The following is a 19,459-nucleotide window of genomic DNA, read 5'->3' as shown; positions in this document are numbered from 1 at the left end:
TGCATCTACTGAAATAAAAAGCAACGTTCTCTCTGCTTTTGGAGAAAGCTGGAGCGTGCAGGTAGAAGTACTTGCAATCATGACAGCAGATGGGGGTTATCAGAGGAGTGTGAGCAAATGGCTCTTAAAAGTGACTGACAACAGTTCAAGCTGTAATCCTTCCACACCATGGTTTACAGCACTGAAACCTCTTGCAACGTCAGCAGCATCTGACATCAAATATCCAGCAAATAATTATGGTCAGCTTTGAGACAGCAAAGTATAAAACTCATTTCTGGTGAGGTATAAATGTCAGAATACTGTCTGCACAATAGCCAAAGGCTGTGTAAATTGTAATTAAAAGCATTTAATTTTAAGTTAATCTTCATTAGGAACATAATTATGTCCGCACACAAATTGCTTCAATGTAATTGTCACAGTTGTAAATAACTAGTTAGATCAACCAGCTTTTCTTCAGGATAAACTGGCTGAGAGATGATCAGCTGGTTTAGGGCAAAAGCAGAGGGTGTCTGTTAGTGCATCCGTAACGCGTGCATGCAGAATTAGACCAAACTCGCCATCCTTGCCCCTGCAGGTGCTGCAGAGTGGTACCAGCTCATGCATGCCCCATGGCTCCAAATAAGCTGTTGTGCAGAGATGAGAGGATACTGCCTTGGAAGTTCAGAAATTTGTTAGAACGTGGTTGTAGAGAAGCAGAGCAAAAGGTCCTCCTCCCCCTCCCAAATGGATCAAACTTGATTTTCCAAGGGGTGTTTTAGTCTACGGTGGCACTGGCTTCAGCCTTGTCCCTGTCTTGTAGGCATGAGAGTATATGGGAAAAGTCTACTTTCCATAAAGTTGTCATTTTCTAATCAGATTATTGATGAAATGTATGTATGGGCTTCACTGTCCTGACACCCACAGGAGAACTGTATGTTGCAGAAGCCTGGAGCTATATGCTATCAGCAATGTTCCTCTGGTGGAGACAGGCCCAAACCTTCCACTGATCAAGTGGCATCTGCCAACAGATTGCTGTAATGCTTTCCTTCAGGTCTCTTGATTGCCATGGGGATTTAGGGCCTGATCCAACGTGTGTTGAAGTCAATGGGGAATTTTCCCACTGAGCTTTGTGTGACCAGGATCACATCTACTATAGAGGAGTGAAGAATGTAACACGTGTTGGATTCTACTGAGAGCAACCTGACCTGAATCCAAAGAAGCTGAGAGTAGCTACTGCAAGACTTAGCTTAGAAAAGGAATGATTTAGTCTTCACTGCCTCAGGAAACAATGCTATGAATGCACGTAAGAAATTAAATAGCACTGGGGAGATGAGTAAAAATAGTCTTATAAGTGGACGTGAATGCTTGAAATGGATGTCCTAAGAACATAGTTTAAAAGTAGAAGAAGCTTTTAACTGTTGTCAGTGCTCTTCCCAAATAATCTGCACTGTTACTGCTAATTGGCATAAATCTTGCTTATAATACCCGTAGCAGAGATTTGCGTTGAATCCATTGCTAATCCTATAAACTGGTGAGTTTGATAAAGTGGGTTGCTCTGGGCATTGCTAATTTTATTTTCATGCTTCCACTTGCTATCATTCATTAACCCCCAAATGGCAAGCCGGTCTGTATACAGAAACAAGAGAGCAATAGTCATCTTATTAGTGGCTATAATGGTGAGTGGGAAATGACAATAAAATGAATACATATACAATTTAAATAGGATGCCTCTTCTTGTGTGTTGGTATGATGCTACCTGCTAAAAAAAGGGCCAGGTTCCAATCAGCACACACAAAATTAAATCTAGTACAAGGCAATTCTGTATTGAATGGCATTGTTTTTCACATGGCTTACTACTATATCCCGGGCACCACGATATGTAATACTGCTGCTCTTTGTATCTCATTGTCTTATGTAAAAGTACAGGGCAGGTTTAGGCTAGACATTAGGAAAAACTTCTTCACCGAAAGGGTTGTCAGGCTCTGGAATGGGCTGCCCAGGGAGGTGGTCGAGTCCTCATCCCTGGAGGTATTTAAAAGAAGGATGGATGAGGTGCTTAGGGACAGGGTTTAGTGGTGGGATGGCAGGGTTAGGTTAAAGGTTGGACTTGATGATCTCAAAGGTCTTTTCCAACCAAAGTGATTCTATGATTCTGTGATTCTATATCACTGTTTAAATTCTGCACCACATGCAGTTATTAGAGCACCGATAGCGTATCAGTAATACCGATGCGGGATGTCTCATCCACTGTAACGCAAAGGACTGAAAAAGCACCCCTAGGGTCTCTGCAGACATGTGCGTTTAAGGCAGAATCGGAGTGTACCACTGGAGCACAGTGGAACAGCTTACAATAGTGATGCTTTATTTTTTATTCAGTATAGGTGAGCTGGGCACCTTAAAGAGGATTACAAAAACAAAGTCTCAGGCCATAAGATAAGACTTCCCAGATTTCCATTTACATTCTGAAGAGAATTAAAAAATCTGTTCAGGAAAAGACTGGAAACTTTATCTGCCAACCACTGGCCTAAATTTTATATCTAGTAGCCAGAATAACATAAAAATCCACTTTTTCTTATGTGTCAGTCTCTTAGTGTGCTGTAATGCTTAGTTATATAAACACCTGGTAGTCCTTAAATAACTGTATACTGATCCAGTCTGGGTTTGCTTCCAGTGAAGGAAGTTTGGATGCAAAATAGCATCTCCCTTAACTAGTAGTAAACAGAAGAGTTTGGTGTGCGTACAACTACCAAGAAGCTCTGCACTGGGGAGCTGCCCACTGCTCTCCCAGTAACCCGTGGCTCCTGAGCAGCATGGTCCTGTGCTCAGCAAGAGCCCCATACAAAACACCTCGTGTCTGCCAAACCAGTGATTTCCACAGTCAGACCGCAACCAAATAAAACTGTGACGTGCTAGAGGGACAGCGGCGGGATCTACAGAACCGGCTCAGATAACCAGGGAAAAGGGACAGCATACTTCTCAGTAGAATGTTTTACATGTAAGTGAGCTTGGGTAAGAGAATTTAATATTGCCTAGGTTTTACAAAGAAGTGAAAAGCAGTTGTAGAGAAAAATATACCATTCATTATCTAAGGCTAATTTTCTTCTAGCTGGAGTTAGCTTTCTTCTATCCAAGAAAGCTGCCTTGGAACAAAACCAATACAATGGTGTGGATTATGTATTCTCTTGAGGAAAGAAACAAAATGTTTAGCCTGGACTACAGAGGAAAAACAGTGTCAAGTTTTTAAAATTACTTCAGCATGTTTGAGTTAAAGACAGCAGAGCAAAAGCAAAATGCTTGTTAAATCATTCTAGTGTGCAAGTATCATGGTAGATTTGATGTTCCAAGAATTGACTGCAGCAGTGTGCTAATTGTCAGGATATGATTTTTTTTTTAATTTTTTTTTTAAAGGATGTACATGTGTTGCCTTATTTGGTCACAGATGCTTTACTGCCTCTTGGTACAGAGGAAAAAATAAGGGAAAGAAAGAGGGCAGTTGGTTTAGTACAGTGACATTTTAGTGAACTACAGCACCACATTCCCTCCGGAAATACATATTCTGGACTGAACGGTATTTCTTCAGAGACACCAATGAAAATATAGCACTGGTCTTGTTGCAATTACCCCTCTCCACTTACTCCTGCTGTCCCATGCTTCAGAGATGCTGTGTTTCTGTAGTTCTTATTGAACCCAACTGGAATTGCAGACATTCAACGTTTCTTAAAAAAGCTCAGCCCGCGCTGGCTGCATTAGATGTTTATTAGAGTGCTGGAGCAAATTGAAAGCATAGCGCTGCGGGTATAGAGAAGATCTCTGCAGGAAAGGTTGATATTGCTGGATTACCTGTCAAAAATGATCTGAGATGAAAGGGGAAGGGAGCAAAGGGAAGCTATAAAACATTTGAGGGGGAAAAAAATAAAAATACACATTTTTAGAAGTGCTGTCAGTATAATCAGGGAGTAAAGTCAGATTGATGCTTTGTATAATTTTTTTAACTGCAGTAGATTTGTACCAAGAGGTTTGTATGCCAGTACAGATTTGGCCCTTTTGTTTACATTTCTTTTCATAACTGTATGTTCAGTCTTTATGCCGTGTCTACATGTGAGTTTAGGTATGAGCAGCGTTTCCACCACGAACAGACAGCAAGCCTTGTTTTATTCTTGGCATCCACAACAAAACAAACAAGCAACACACCTGCATCTTTTAGCTGATATTAAGGTATCAGCTTTGCTGAACTGAACAAAGGGGTACTTAACATCCTTCTGTTATAACTGTAGTTGCAAAGTTGCTGATCTCCACAGTCACAGGCCTCAGAATTGGTGCTTTGACCCAGGGTTGTTGGGTGCGTAAGTGAGATCAGAAGCCAACTCAAAATCTGCAAGAAAAACTTTCTCTTCCGCAGAGGTGAGGATCATCAGGAAGGGTCAGGGGAGGAAATAATCTACAATATCCAGCCCTGGAAAGGTGAAGATTACTGCAAGGTGCTACCTGTGCTCATTACTGTCTCACTGGAGTGCCGCTGAGAACGAAGAGCTTGGTCCAGTGTCTGTTAGTGTCAGCCTAGAGGAGCCCTGCGTGGGCAGATGCCAGGCTTGTGTTCTTCACACCAGCAGAAAGGATCCCTTCATCACGGAAATGCCATGGTTGGGGGGTGATGGAGAGTGAAGGGTAGGTGAAGAGCTGATGAATTCATGCAGCAATGGAGAAAGGACATAAAAATCCAGATGCATTATTTCTGTGGTTCAAATGAGAAAAGCAGTACCCAATTATCCTGGAGACAGTGCATAAAGGGAACGTAAATGTGTATGAGTATCTGCAGCTGGCTGATCTGTGAGCTCCTGTAGTCACCTCTGCACCTGTAGAAGTGGAATTTCCTATTTCTTAGAGATTGGGAAAGAAACAGATACAGTTCTGTTTGTAAGTCTCTGGCCGTCTCCCATTTCTCTTACCATATATCTCTTGGGGGAATCTCATAGCAATTAGTTTCTAATTACTTCAGTAGTTTACAACTCATTTTATGAGAAATGCCATCCAAATATAATGGCTCTTGCATGTTTCACAGAAGCAGAAATTAATTGCATCATAATTTTTAAAACTCCTTTTCTTTCTGTCCCCCTTCTTCCATCGCACAATACTTTACATTTCAAAAAGAAAGGCAAAATGTTAAAAAGGATTTTTTTTTAATTTGTTTTAAATCAGGTACTTTTGTGCCACTGCTCAATGGCAAAGATTCACCTGGAATTGCTATACATTTATTATAATGATGTAAATTGAATGATACTCCCAAAATTAGTGTGGACCCTTTAATACCTCTCCCAGGTGCTATTTAGTTGGGACAAGAAGGCTTTAACCTTCTGCCTTTCGGAATCCCCCTAGTAAATCAACTGCATCTTGGGATCACCTCCAAATGAAATTTGCTTGCTACGCAGCAGCAAGGAGACGTGATAGGATTATAAAACAGGACTGTTTTTCACTGCAGAAATGCTTGAACTCACTCCAGACAATTATGCAGCCTGCCATTTTACACACCATCTATTTCAGTATTCCTGCATCAATTATTCCATTAACATTACTGCATACTAAGCTAGAACTTGTCATTGGTCCTGTAGACATGCTAGGGATGGGATATATTTCAAATTAAAAAAAAAAAGAAAAAAAAAAGGCATTTCCATGTGAGAGGCTTTGGGACATTCATTTCAGCAGCCTCGCTGCATGCTCTGTACAAAGTATTTTTATCTCTCAGCCTGCTTAATACTGTTAATTTCTACCCTAATATGGTTTAGCTCAGGACATAATGCTGAATTTTCCATTACTTTGTTAGCTGTCAGCTGAATTGAAAAGACCTGTTAATTAGAAAAAATTAATAGCTTTATTCAAAGATTAACAGAAATTAGGGTGAAAACAAAATTGTTCCGATAGGGAGGGCATGTGCATTTGCTGTAAATTCAGGAAATCTCCCAAAACACAAAGAACATGTTCAGAATTATAATTAAGGAAGAAATTTTAACTCCCTGAAAGAACAGCTTGATGGCAATTGTTACTTTCCTTTAGATTTAATGTAGCATCTGTTACAATTTAATTTTTAAAGGACACCATTTTTAATTCCCAATAATCTCCAGAATTAACAGTGTAATAAAGATCTGTGCAAAAACTGAAATTTAACTAGTCAAAATGCCTTTAGCAGCCTTTACAGAATATTTTAGTAATTCAGCAACAGCTTTGATGCTATGAGTGGGGTGAAATGCAAAGCCAGTACGAATTAGATCCAGAACCGGTTGCATCTTCTCATCATCTTCAAGAATTAGGCTGCCTTGGATCCATAGGCTGCAGTTACACTGTTAGAGGACAGGATGGTTGCTCATTGTCAGGTTTGAACGTGTGTATTAGGAAGGGTGACTTGATGGTTGAGTGCTTCATACTTGTGTCTTTTTTCCCTTAAAGTTGATAGCATGAAGCTAAAACGTTGGCTTTTTCTCCTTTGATGAGAAAGTGGTTTGGATTTTGCAGATGTTGACTAAAACAGAGGGGGATGCATAGTAAATACCAGCTCAGTGACACATCCAAGAATTAATTAATAGAAGAAGTATCTTTAGATATGATAAAAATAGTAGAGATGTTTGAGAGGCTGTGTAGTTGGAGACCTGGACCCTGAATAAAACCAGTGCAGGCTGAGATACAAGTATGTGGATAAGCTGAATTGACAGAATAGCCTTGTCTGGTCAGAAAAGGTTTTTAATTACAAGTTAGAGTGCATCTTCCCCAGGAAAAATTGTGATAATACATTGCCATAATCCTAATTAACATATGCTGTCTACCACAAACGCCAAGGAAGGCGAGGTTATCCGTAGTGAAGCGTGTTAGTGTGCTGCTCTGCTAGGGGAGACAGAGCCCCTTCGAAACGTTCTGCCTTCAAAGTCAAGGTTCATGCCTGACTTAAACTGAAGTGTCCTCAAGCTCTCCTGATGCACTAATAACGATGGCAAGTCTGACACTGATTTTTCCCTAGCGCTTATTTTGGAAGGAAGTTACTGATGTCAGCAGGGCTCACGACAGTGTCGAATAACTACATTTCTTAAAGAGAGGCTGCCTCGGTGAGTAAAACACATCTACTTGTTACATGGAATCTGTTCATATTTAATATAATTTCCTGTGTCACCCTGGGTGCTTATCGAAGACAGAATTTCCTCTCATATCTCTTTCCACCACATCACAAAGAGGATGTAGGAACAAATCCTGCTATTTCGTACAACAGTGTAATCCTCTTCATTTTGCCAGAACTTTATTCTGCCTGAAAGCACTGTGCAGGCATGCTGCCCTCTGCTTCCGTGGCTACATGCTGGGCAGTAGTTAGGCAGAGTAAGTGGGTTGCAAGACAAGTGGACTTATCCCTGGAAAATGGAAATGCATGAATAAATCAGTTTTGTCCCCCTGTGAGGGTTCATCTTTGGCCACTGCCACTGCTCTGTTGGGCTGAAGTCCTTAACTGTACCCAGGTGGGTGAAAGTACAAAGGGAGCTCTTTGGTAGCTGGCCAGTGTACTGTCCTTCAAAGTGTTAGAGCTGAGAATTAAGTTCTTGATGCATCTGACCGTGAAGTAATTAACTGGAGGAAGTATCTTTACATAATGCTGACTGGTAAGAGAAAAGAAGGAGCAGGAGACAGGAATGCTTATAAGCCACAGAGGAGGGAAAGTCTCTCCCAGAGCACTCTTCTAGTGGGTAAGGAAAGCAGAGATGTCGTCTTAGTCTTTTAAGCAGACAATACACACTGCGTGTGGGGATGAGAGCAGTTCTCACAGCTACAGTTTTACTTCCTCCCTTCCCCACCATCTTCCCCAAGGGAGCACCAGCAGGTGGAGCGGTGGCTGTGGGGATGCTGCTTCTGACCTTCTCACGCACCAGGTAGGTGCTGTGGCGTGGGCTACCGAGATAAAGGCTCCTCGGGGGAAGCGGGGACCAGCTGTGAGACGAAGTCAGGGTGTGCCTGTTGATCTCCTCCAGCCCCTTAGAGCCTCCTTACAAGTAGTAAATGCTTGGTGTAGCTTTTCACCCTTCTGGGACTGTTGGTCAGCTAATGGTAATATTCTTTCTGCACCCCCTGAAGATGGAGGGGGTTGCTTGCAAGCATGCACCAAACCATTCAATCCTGGTACAGGGTGTTTTGTTTGGTTGTGTTTAAACCAGGGCGAGGATCTATTTACCAATGCCTCTCCATTACCAACAGTACCATCATTACAGTTAACGAAAAACTGGCACAAAGGGGAACAAGAGCCTTTCTCTTTTATGAAGATATGCACAATAGGATCAGCAGCAGCTATAGGTTTTAGGAGTTTGTTGCTGGAAATCCCATTAACTGGAAATTCCAGCCCATTGGTTCTTCAGCCTGACCTTGAGTAGGTTGAGAGGCTCCCTGGGCCCCTACTTTCAAGACTCCCATTTCAAGTAGTGTTGCTTGACCTTGGCTGTATATTCATGCTACTTCCAAAGTCTCTGACGCTCTTTTGTAGTCGAGAACTACTGTTCCCTCTCAAGAGTGACAAGGGGGGATGATTAAGAAGAATGGTTTAACAGTTCTCTGAATTCTTAAGTACTACCTGTTTTGGGGCAGTTTATGCTGGAAATCTTTCCTTTCATAGTCTTAATCTGTCACCTAGAATTTCTGGTTTTATGCTTTTCTGACTGGAAAAGGGGTAATCTTTTATATATTGGTGTTGATGACTGTGCTCCTTATGCCCCCAAACTGCACAGCACGTTTATCCTCAGCCCAATACCCTCATGAATGTCAGAGCAAGCCTTTCTTCTAGGTAAAAAGAATCAACAGCCTGAAGATCTGTTTCATAGTCCCCTCTGTATGTATAGGGAGTGGGGATAACAAACTAACCTTTCTTCAGAGGCTAATTGGATTTCACACCGTTTGGAAGCACCACTAATTCACCAGATGTATTAAATTCAGCTTTAACATTCCTACTGGGTAGCGTGGCTATTGACCTTCCTCCCCCTTGCTTTTCATTCTATTCTATTTCAAACTTACCCATTTCCAATACTTTAAATAAACAGGCACCTTGCACTGCAGCCCTTTTGAGAGCAGTATTTCTTCATGCATGAAGCCTTACAAGCTGCTGTGCGCACACATGCATGAATGTTTCTTATTCCACCTAAATAAACATCACAAATGCTTATTATAGAAATAATGCATATTGGTCAGAAGCTGTTGTCCCTACGCTGGCATTATAACAAAATAGTCCAAGTGGACATAAAGCACCCATAATGAATCTGCTGTAGTTATACAGCCTATTTAAGAGGATCTGCATTTTTCATCAATAAAAAGGTGTACAAATTCCCTCTTGCATCAAAGAAAACACCTGATCATGCTGACTTGCCCAGAATTTTCTCTTCTGAAGGTGAGAAAGGAAGAAAAATCTCTACAGAAGAGTGGAATTTAATTGTTTCAGTTGATTTTTCCTACCCTTCACAGTGGCTCACTGTACATAGTAGTAAGGGGACAGCATGTCCATGGTCTTGCCAGGTTTCCATGTGGATGTTTGGTGGCATAAGAGAGCAGAGATGGAAGAGCAGGTGACAGACCCCCTTCCCTTACTGCTGGGTCGCGCAGAGAAGGGCTCCCCAAAGTGTACTTGCACATACTTCTATGGCATGGGCTGGGCATTTTTGATCCATTTTTGAATGTCAACATCTGTGCTTTTTCTGCTCTTCTTTCTATTGCTTATCCATTTTAAGCAGTGTTTTTTCAGAAAAGCGGATAAGTAATTCTCTTTCTGTGAATGCAAATGTGGAATCTATTGAGTGGGTGTGTGCATACTTTAAAGAAATAATTGAATCCAAACATCTCTTCTTTTTAAATGCAGGAAACCAGAATCTAATAAAATGTAAATCAATTCAGTGTCTGCTTCAGGCTTGCAGTCTTCAGACTGTTAACAAAAAATGTATTAAGTGCTGTGCATTCCAATATCAACAGCTTTATTTTCCATCATATCCCCTTAACCCCTTACATCTTCTGAAATCTCTTTCTTTCTGGACATGTGGTGAAGAGCTTGTCAGAGAAGAGAGAGCAGTTCATTTAAAGTCTACTCTGAATGTTCATTAATTCCCGATATTCACTCTGGTGCGTGACCTTGCTGAGTCTTCCTGTGGACAAGTCTGTATGTGTTTGGTTTCTGTGCCGTGCTTTATTGATTGCAAACATCCAACTCATTAACTGTAAAGCATAAGCCTTTGTGATTTAGGACTTTGGCTTCTCAGACCTGACATAAACATACCACTGCCAATTTGACTTGGGGTACAGGTGATGGAGTATAAGTAAGTCCACCAGATTTCTGGCTTGAGTTAAAACAGAGTTTAAACAGATCTTAGTTACGTTCTCAGCTCAGTTAACTCTTAGTGCCTGTGTAGCTGCTACTCGGACTTCCTTAGCTCCATCTAGCATCCAGTGCTGCAAGAGAAAACATGTGAGCGTCTAAAATTTGTTGTCTTTAGCTAACAGATGGTTGGATGTTTTCAATTTTACAGCATTTATCAAAGCAACTTAGAAAATAGGAGTATGTCTTAATTCATTTCTGCTCTTGATAGGCTTTATATGTGTATGGCATACAAATTGTCTTCTATGGTCTTTTTGGCCTTAAAGGAAGCTGTTTCTGAAGACAATTTTTCCCCTGTTCTGGACTCTGGAAGCCTACAAGCTGAAGAACTATGATGATTTAAAGAAAGCAAATGGACACCTCGTTTCTTTGAGCATAACTGTTAGATCTGCAGAAACTTAGGGAACAGCTACCTATGTACTGGTATTGCTTTCTGTTTTGCTGTCTAAATTCTTAATGAGGAGAGATATTACAGAGAGAACAGTTTTAAAAGTCATTACCACTAAGGGAGAGAGGAGCAGAGGAAGAAACCTTGCACTGGCCCTCACTTATCCTAAGACTTGCACAGAGTCGAGCAGTTGGTTAAAGATGACAGTCCCTGAGATGGAAGACGTTCAGCCCCCAGGTCGATCCTGTGGTGGTGTTAGTCCAAATCTCCTTTGCCATACCTCTGCTGGCCATTTAGGCAGAAGTCTTTCCTCATTGCATGACATAAGCAAGAGATGGAAAGTCTGGAGGCAGGACTGTGTACATAAACTGCTGTTCTGAATAACCACCAGCTAGAGGGTCTGATCATTTATCATTCAGCCTCACCTGGCTCCATCAGCTAAAAATAGGAACTTCTGATAAAGGCACTTCTCAGAAAGGTGAAAAAGACAGTTCAGTTAACCCTCCTGGTGATGTGTTCCTCTTCAGAGACTTGCTCTGTCATCTTCTTGGCAAACAGTGATGGCCAGTCCAGGCTAGAGGAGGCCTCCTACTGAAGTGGCAGCCACAGGAGCTGCAGAGTTCGATCCAGCAGTGAAAGCAACCGAAATGTGGCTGGAGCCTATGTTACTGCTGTGATGATGCTCGTAGATGTGGAGAGTGACAGCGAGGGCAACGCATTAGCCATGCAGACCCAGTGAACTCTGTCATTCTGCAGGTTAGGAAAGAGAACAGAAGGAGCTGGTTAATCATAACGCCCTCCTAAGGCACAGGAGGTTCTGCACTGGTAGGCGATTCAGACTAAGGCTTAAGTCTTCAGGTTTTTGATTTTTAATTCTTTTTAATGATTTTATTTATTGATCATAGAATCATAGAATTGTTTAGGTTGGAAAAGACCTTTAAGATCATCAAGTCCAACCATTAACCTAACCCTGCCATCCCACCACTAAACCCTGTCCCTAAGCACCTCGTCTGCCTGGCTTTTAAATCCCTCCAGGGATGGGGACTCAACCGCTTCCCTGGGCAGCCCATTCCAGTGCCTGACAACCCTTTCAGTGAGAAAATTTTTCCTAATGTCCAATCTAAATCTCCCCTGGTGCAACTTGAGGCTGTTTCCTCTTGTCCTAGATGAATTACAATGTTTAAATACTGCTGCTGCCTCCTGGAGGTTGGTAGAAACAGCCAGTTATTCACAGCTGTGCAGGTATAGATCCTGTGTATTTACTGCTCCTCTTCCAGGTGAACTCAGACTGTAACATCACAGATATTTCAGCAAACTGTGAGCTCACATCCAGAGAGATGCTTCAGGCAAGCTCCATTTTGTCAAAATCCTGAAAATGCTTAGTTCTACAACTACTGTATTAAAATGAACGAGAAGGCTGAGCAGCTCTCAGAAGGCCGTATTTTTCCTGTCTGCAATTATCATTCTGCAGCAGACACTAATGGAACGTCACTGCAGAAATCCCCTCTTGGAAATCCTAGCCATATTGTCCTCTCAGGAAAGGTTTTTCTAATATAAGCAGAGAAGGATTTCATTTAATGAAAAAAGAAACCACACTTAATGAAAACCTAAGGAATTGCAAACAGTTTCGTACTCCCTAAAATCTCCGTTAATCTCTACCAACTTCTACTTCTTCCATAACATGTATTTATAAAGTTTTTAAAAAATCAAACCTTAACACTGAGAAAAATGTTACCATCAAATCTATTAGAAATAATTACTTTGTAAGAAATAAATTTGTGCCTCATCGACTGGAGAGTGAAGATTTAACTTCTTTCGTTGGAATTGCTTAAGCTACAGGAATTGGAGAGAAAACATTTCGTGCAGTATGATCCTTTTAAAGTCAATATTGTCATTTTAATCCTGAATTTCAAATTAAATCTTATCCTCCTTTAAACAAAGGCATGCGTATATATCCTGGAAATCAAGGCTATTTGTCCTGTCTGCTGTAATTATATACACAAGTTTAATTCTTGCTATAAATAAAAAGTTAGTAGACTTAAAAATGGAAAAAGACACAATCTTACTAATTTGATGGTTTCCAGTGTCATTGCTAAGGTGCATGATAACAGTCACCAACAAAATCACCATTTTCAGGTAGCAGCATAGGTCCTTGCACTAGCAGCCCACCATCAGGTTTTGTCTTGTGCTTTAATAAATTCATAGCTAAGAGCGAAATGCAGCATTTAAACCCAATGATTTTCAGTTTATCAGCTGGGGTAAATTTTTGTTGATGTGAACTTTCTTTCGGGGTTTTCATGGTGTTCCAGACTAATTATTGGATATAATTAGGATAGTTGATTAGAGTAAGCTCAAGCAGAACATACAATTTAAAAACAGTCCAGACTGCTTGGGGGGAAGACTTGTACTATTCTTTTTCTTTTTTTACTGAGAAAACATGAGAAAAAAGACTCTTGAATAATGGAGATAAGAAGACTGATAAGGTTATTCTGGAGCCACTGAAAACCCCTAAAACAATTAGCACAGGGTAGAGGTTTGGCCTTACTTGTCAACAACCACCCTGAAATGTTCCATACCGGTTAATAAGGTCTCAAACCAGCTATCCCAGCAGAGCAGACCATGGTCCCGCTTCCCGGCTCACGTCCTCTTTAGCTTCACATCCCTCAGGGATAAGCACATCTAGGGCTTTCTTCTGGTGTTTTTCTGAGCACCACTTTGGCAAGCTGGCTCTGGTGCACATAAGTCACATGTTTTCACAAAGCAAGTTTACTCCAGTGACTTTGTGTAGACAGCGGTACATATGGGGCGTGTTTCGGGGACATACAGTAACCATCAGGGATTGAAGTTTAATAAACAAAAGGTAAATAAAAAATACCACACACGCGGTGAACATAAGCAACATAGCTAAAACGGCATAATATGTGACACCTGTGATTTTCTGAATTTTGCAATGTTTTGCACTGTTTAATAAGAGTGGGGTCGGGTTTTGGCTGTCTTTTGTGGTGAGTTCTTAATAGTGGAAGTTATAGCAGGAAACAAAAAGGAACAAATCAAGCAAATATAAAAGTTATTGTTTCTTGAATATCAGGAGCTCAACAAGTAGATTATCTCATTTCTTTACCAGCCTCCAGTACTCATTCAGCCCGCTGCCCATAATTATAACACACACATCATAACCCACTATCTGAAGGGACAAGAATGCAGCAAAGCGAACTGCAGTATCTCTGCTTGCCGTGTAATCAGGGTTCTGTCCTTCCGCATGCTGGTAGTTTTCCATCGCATTTGGACGCTTGACCTGAAGGCCTTCTCGGTTGCCTCGACTTTCTTTTGGCTTGTAGTGGTTGTGGGGCGTTCGAGGACAAAATATACACTTCAGCTTGTGACCTGGAGACAATAACCTGTGGGTTCGTTGTGATTTCATCTAAAAGGCTGGGAAATTTTCGAACCCTTGTGCTGTGATCTAGCTTTGCCTGATGTTTAACTGCACAGCAGTTCCTGTACTGAAGGGTGAGCTAAGCAACCCATGGTCTTTTCCATGGCGTAACTACAGTACTTAGCATTCAAATGGGAACTTGTGTATTGAGCCAAACCCAATTATTTGCAAATGAATCAGTGCCATGAAACCTCAGGGGGAGGACTGTAATACCAAGTGCTGGTTTGAAATGTCATCATTTCTGTGGGAAAATTCTCTATAGGTAACACGTTGACTGTTTTCAACCTAATTTTAGGCAAACAGAAATTGGAATTCAATGAAGTTTGCAAAGAAAATTCTACCTTTGATCAAAGCCGTAGCAGATTTCAGCTTGCTCCATTTTGAAAGTCATGTTGATGTGAAAAGCAAGCTTTTCACTAATTTTTGGCATCTTAACCAGAGCTGGCACTCTTAGGCAGTGCTTTAATTATACATTATATTAACCAGTGTGAAATACTGAGCCTTATTAAGATAGCCAAAAGCCTTCTTTATGGTTGATTTACTAGAGCTTGAAATCAACTTTTCACAGTCCAGCTCAAATGGATCAGAAGATATGGAAATTCAGCTCTGTCTACAGTAAGTTTCCCCCCAGTTATCTCCAGTGTTCTCTCAAGTCCCTTGCAAAGCATCTACCCAGTGCCCAGACATGCCAAAACACTGGGCATCAGCTGTCAGCCTGATACCTCCATTGTAAATATCAGTGCCAATCTAGCAGTTGCTTGGAATGGTCTCCTTAAAAAAATGGAACTTAAAAAAACCCCCACGTTTACCCTGGGCTTACCTGGGTGCTCGGATGTGTGGCTGGTGGGCTGCACCAGGTTGGCTCATCCTGGAGATGTTCTGTTCTGGTGTCTTTGCAGATTAGCGGTTTTTTTCCTCCTGACACAATACTTGGTATATGTTGGATGTCAGGAGCTCAGGCTGAAGTTCTAGAGGAAGTCAGTTGGATAGAGGTACTTTGTCGTCCCTCTAGCCCTTGGAGGCAAGTGCTCTGCTGAATGCTTGCCTCTTGAATAGCTACACAAAGGCTTTGAAGTTGGGTCTTCCAACATTTTCTCAGTAGTGTTTTTCTCCTCTTCAAAATAACAATGTTGCTTTCCACTTCATTGAGTTAGAATCACAGAATCATAGATAGAATCATTTAGGTTGGAAAAGACCTTTAAGATCACCAAGTCCAAATGTTAAGTTTTCAAAGCATTTTCTGAAAATGGAAGAGCACCCATCAGCTTGCCAGGAGCCTGAATAAAAGGCAATTTTCTACAAGATACTGATGACAAGTCTAGGTGTTTATGGCTCTCTCCAGAGCAATGATGTGCACATTTTCCACTAGTTGTACTGAGATGATTTGGATTAACTTTAGGTTGCGGAGAAAACACAATAGCACCATCACTGTGTGATTACCACTGGTTCCAGTGGAGTTACCATTGGCATGGTTATCTTGGTGTTGCTGTGTAATCACATCAATAATTTCACTGGTAACTGTGTAAATTACCACAACTGTAACTGTGTAAACCCCAGCACCTAGAGAAGCGGATGCTGAACAGTCACCAGCAATGCTGTCCTGGCTGGTACAAAAGATGCACAGTAGGGCTTTCAACTTTGCTGGCCAACCTCCTGTACAAGGGGTACTAAGGTCTCCTGCCTCTAAGTACCTGCAGGTGCAAAGGTATTACCTGCTTGAAGTGCTAATGGTGTTAAGTGGAGACATCTTCTGTAGGAATGTGTTGCTTTTCAGCCCTTCTCGATATTCCTACTAAAATGAGCAAAACCATAAATGTGCTCAGCAGACATCTGGAGTCTGCTGGACTAGGTGTCTTACTGTCTTCCCACACCCATCTGGGTTGGGATCTGGACAGGCAAGGTCTAATGAGACTGCAGCCACGGTCTTTTTTCAGTCAGAACAAAACTTGCATATCCTTTCATTTGTCAATATTTAATGCCAGATGGCAGAAGACAGGAATGAGCGGCTGTACCTCCTGCAGCATGCTCCAGCTGAAAGTGAGCTGCAGCAGACCAGGCCCATTACTTTAGAAAGGCAGCACAGAACAAGAGCTCTTAACATGTCCCGGAATATCTTTATGGGGCTTCAGTCCTCATTATGATGGCAACATTTGACAGGATGTGGTGGCCCATTGCAATAGCATGCAAGTATGAAGTAGGTGGCTCTAGCCAAGAGGCCTAGAGAATATCCATTCCAGGTACTTGCACACTTCCCAAGAACATTGCCTAATGTGACATAAGATGCTTGGGTGGGAAGGGCATCCAACAGTACTTTGGGCCTCTCCCTCAATGGCGCAGATAAACCTTGTGGCTTAAAAACCTATCATCAAGATTGCCTGTTCAGGAAGAGTCACATTCCTGTTCCTGTGCTGTGCCCAGCAGTGCTTTGCCTTCTTAGTGGTTCTTTGAGTTTTTGGGTTCTGTTGGTCCTAAGATACCCATCAGCATGGGCAGTGGTGTAGCAGCGTTGCCTACCAACGTGGTACCCCTGCTTCTTATTTTAGAAGTAGCTAAGGAATGCCTGTGTCATTCATTAGGGTGACAAGTATTCTGTCAGCTCCTGCATGGTTTGAAAATGCCATACCTCACAGAATTTGAAAGGTTGTTGGGATTTTTTTTTTCTCATTTTTTTAATTACTCTTTTATGCTTGCCTTGCCCAGAGAAGTTGCGTGTTGTGCACCAGGCTTACGGGAAGTAGGACCGAATTAGCATGGGGCACGGGGAACAGCAGAGAGGCAGCTCCCTCCTGTTTAAATTAAAACTAAGCCACATCAGAATGTTGCCAATTAAAAATAAAATGAATGACTTTGCTCTCTCTGTAGGTGACCTGTCTCCACGATTTCTTTGGGGATGATGATGTGTTTATCGCCTGTGGTCCAGAAAAATTCCGCTATGCACAGGATGACTTTTCTCTGGATGAAAGCGGTAACATCAGACACACACTGCTCTCCAGTCTGTGTTTTTGTTTGACTTCCATTCAGTTGCTTGTATCAGATAATAATGCTGCATGCTTTTGTTCTGTTTTTTAAGACCTAGTACATGGAATTTAATATCCTTTTGTGATACCTGTACAGTCAGCGGATATTGTAATTGGGCAAATACTGACTGAGGTAGCCCAAGTCAGAATAGAGGGACTCCTACACCATTTGGCATTTACTACAAAATCTGGTAGTGTATATCCTTTCTATTTTATCCAGTTGCAGTCAGATAAATGTATTTTTCTTGAGAACTTAACAGTAGAATGACTCTTCTCCTTACGCACACATCTGAATATTAAAAAAATGGGAGCAAGCACAGTTAAAAGAAAAATCACTCCCTCCAGTGCTTTCTTCTGCTGATTCAAAAAGCAGGGCAATAATTCCCTTTTTCAGGGGGGGACTGGGACAGCATCATTATTTGTCCCTGTTACAACTGCAAGCACAGATCTGTACTAATGTGAGTCTCTATGATCAATTAAGCCATAAAATCTTTGATTTCACAGAATATACAGACTTGCTTGTAGGATTTACCACCTACCCCCCACCTGGCAACTGTATACGCCAACAGCGCAGGCTGTCTGCTGGTGCTAGTGAGTGCAGCAAGAGTAAATTAATGTAACTCTGTCCATTTAAACTAGAAGAAAAGGTGGTCTCCAAACATTCAGGCTCATTTCCCAAAGCTCTAGGTATCCTGTATAAGTAACAGGAGCCCCATGCTGTCTTATATGATATGAACTGACTTGGCATTGAAGACCCAAGAGGACTTCTGCTGTATGCAAGGAAATCAAGCAGCCTCTAATCTTCAAGCACTGTATTTTTATTACTCTTTTGCAAGCCTGATTTTATTTGATGATGGTACTTCTAACCTGTGCACTCCAGATGAACCCATCTGATGGTCTTGGGTAATTCAAAAAAAGTTTCCAAGGTTCAGCTGAAACTTTGCAGGCAGAGAATAAAGCCTGTGTCAGGCTGGGGAAGCGGTCTGTAACCTGAGCTTCATCTTTTTTTTAACACTCGGCAGTTGAGTCAGCTCCACGGGGAGTTCCACACTGTAAAACAGTTTGGATGCAATCCTAGCAGAACAACTTGATGGGAAGCCCAGCTTTCTGCCTACACTCCTGGTTACTACCAATTTTTCCAGCTTGGATTTCTCTAACAAAAATAAGCCAAGCTGTTGGGAAGGCACCGAGTAACGGCAGCTCTCAGTGGTGTTTTCAGGGGAGTTGGGGTGCCCGGCACCTCTCAAGAAGCAGATGAGGAGCTATAAGCCAGCAGCTTTTTCTCATTCTACACCCATCATCCTTCCATGTTACGAGTCAGACGCTGCAAGGAGAATTGAGAGTCCTGCGGTCTCGCAGATGAATGTCACTTATTAAAATCTCCTCTGTCATGGGGTACTTTTTCATGCCTGTTCGGATGACATGCGCTTGGATTGCTGGTTATTATGTTCACTCTGGCAGGACATCAGGAAACAAAATGAGAAATAGCATAAGAGAGGATTATGTCATCTTTTTCCTCCTGACTGCCCACCACAGCTTCCGCCCTATAATCCCTGTTGCTGAGCACCTTCCAGATGACGTTGCTCTGTCTCATTCGTACCAATTGGTTTCAGCATCAGCCCACGGAAATGTCGCGCCCCCTGTGATGTTGAGAGGCCTGTTTACACCAACTTCAGCACAGTCAGGTTTCCACCTTTAGAACCTTGCTTCAAGATGTGCAAATGCTCAGCGACTGCCTTTGCTGTGCTGACACTCGCCAACGGCTGAGCTGGAGGAATTCCTCAGAGTCAGCCTTTCTGTGCTGGAAAATGCAAAGCTGAGTTTCTTTTCAAGGAATTACTCCCTTGGGAAGAAAATAAAGTTGAAAGCTCTTGAAAAGACACAGCATAAAGTATTTTCACTTTTTAGGTTTATTTTTTTAAGGAATAATTCAGGTGACTAAACACAGATGTCTGACACCCTTTGAGACCCCCTTGGTTTCTGAGGTACCCACGTGATTCATGATTGACAGATATCACACAGGGGCACCAGGAGACCCGCTCTGCACCGGGGAGGCTGTACTCCAGCGTATCTCACACAGCATTTGGTACTTATGGCTGGGCAAACAAATTGTGCTCTAAGATTGAAATGTTGCAGTTTTTGGCAAACAGCTATATGTAAGAGCCTTGAAAAATATTACTTCTGCAGTGACTGAAGACGATCTTTTTCCTAGGTTTTGGCTTGGCTGATTAACACCAGGAGCAGTGGACACTCACCCTAGTGGCTATTTC

General features: G+C 41.9%; 1 protein-coding gene across 2 annotated transcripts in view; it reads left to right on the top strand.

The window, feature by feature from the left end:
* DCX (doublecortin) overlaps positions 1-19,459 on the top strand; it is a 72,064-nt gene that overhangs the window by 38,089 nt on the left and 14,516 nt on the right. For both annotated transcript variants that reach the window (XM_035889071.1, XM_035889070.1), the window contains exon 3: positions 17,035-17,137. In XM_035889071.1, coding sequence (XP_035744964.1) covers positions 17,035-17,137 — 103 coding nt within the window. The remainder of the gene's footprint in view (positions 1-17,034; positions 17,138-19,459) is intronic.

Source organism: Egretta garzetta, unplaced genomic scaffold, assembly GCF_000687185.1.
Source record: "Egretta garzetta isolate BGI_Z169 unplaced genomic scaffold, ASM68718v1 scaffold412, whole genome shotgun sequence".
Lineage (NCBI taxonomy): Eukaryota > Metazoa > Chordata > Aves > Pelecaniformes > Ardeidae > Egretta > Egretta garzetta.
The sequence above is the reverse complement of the archived record's forward strand: the minus strand, read 5'-3'. Positions and strand labels throughout refer to the sequence as shown.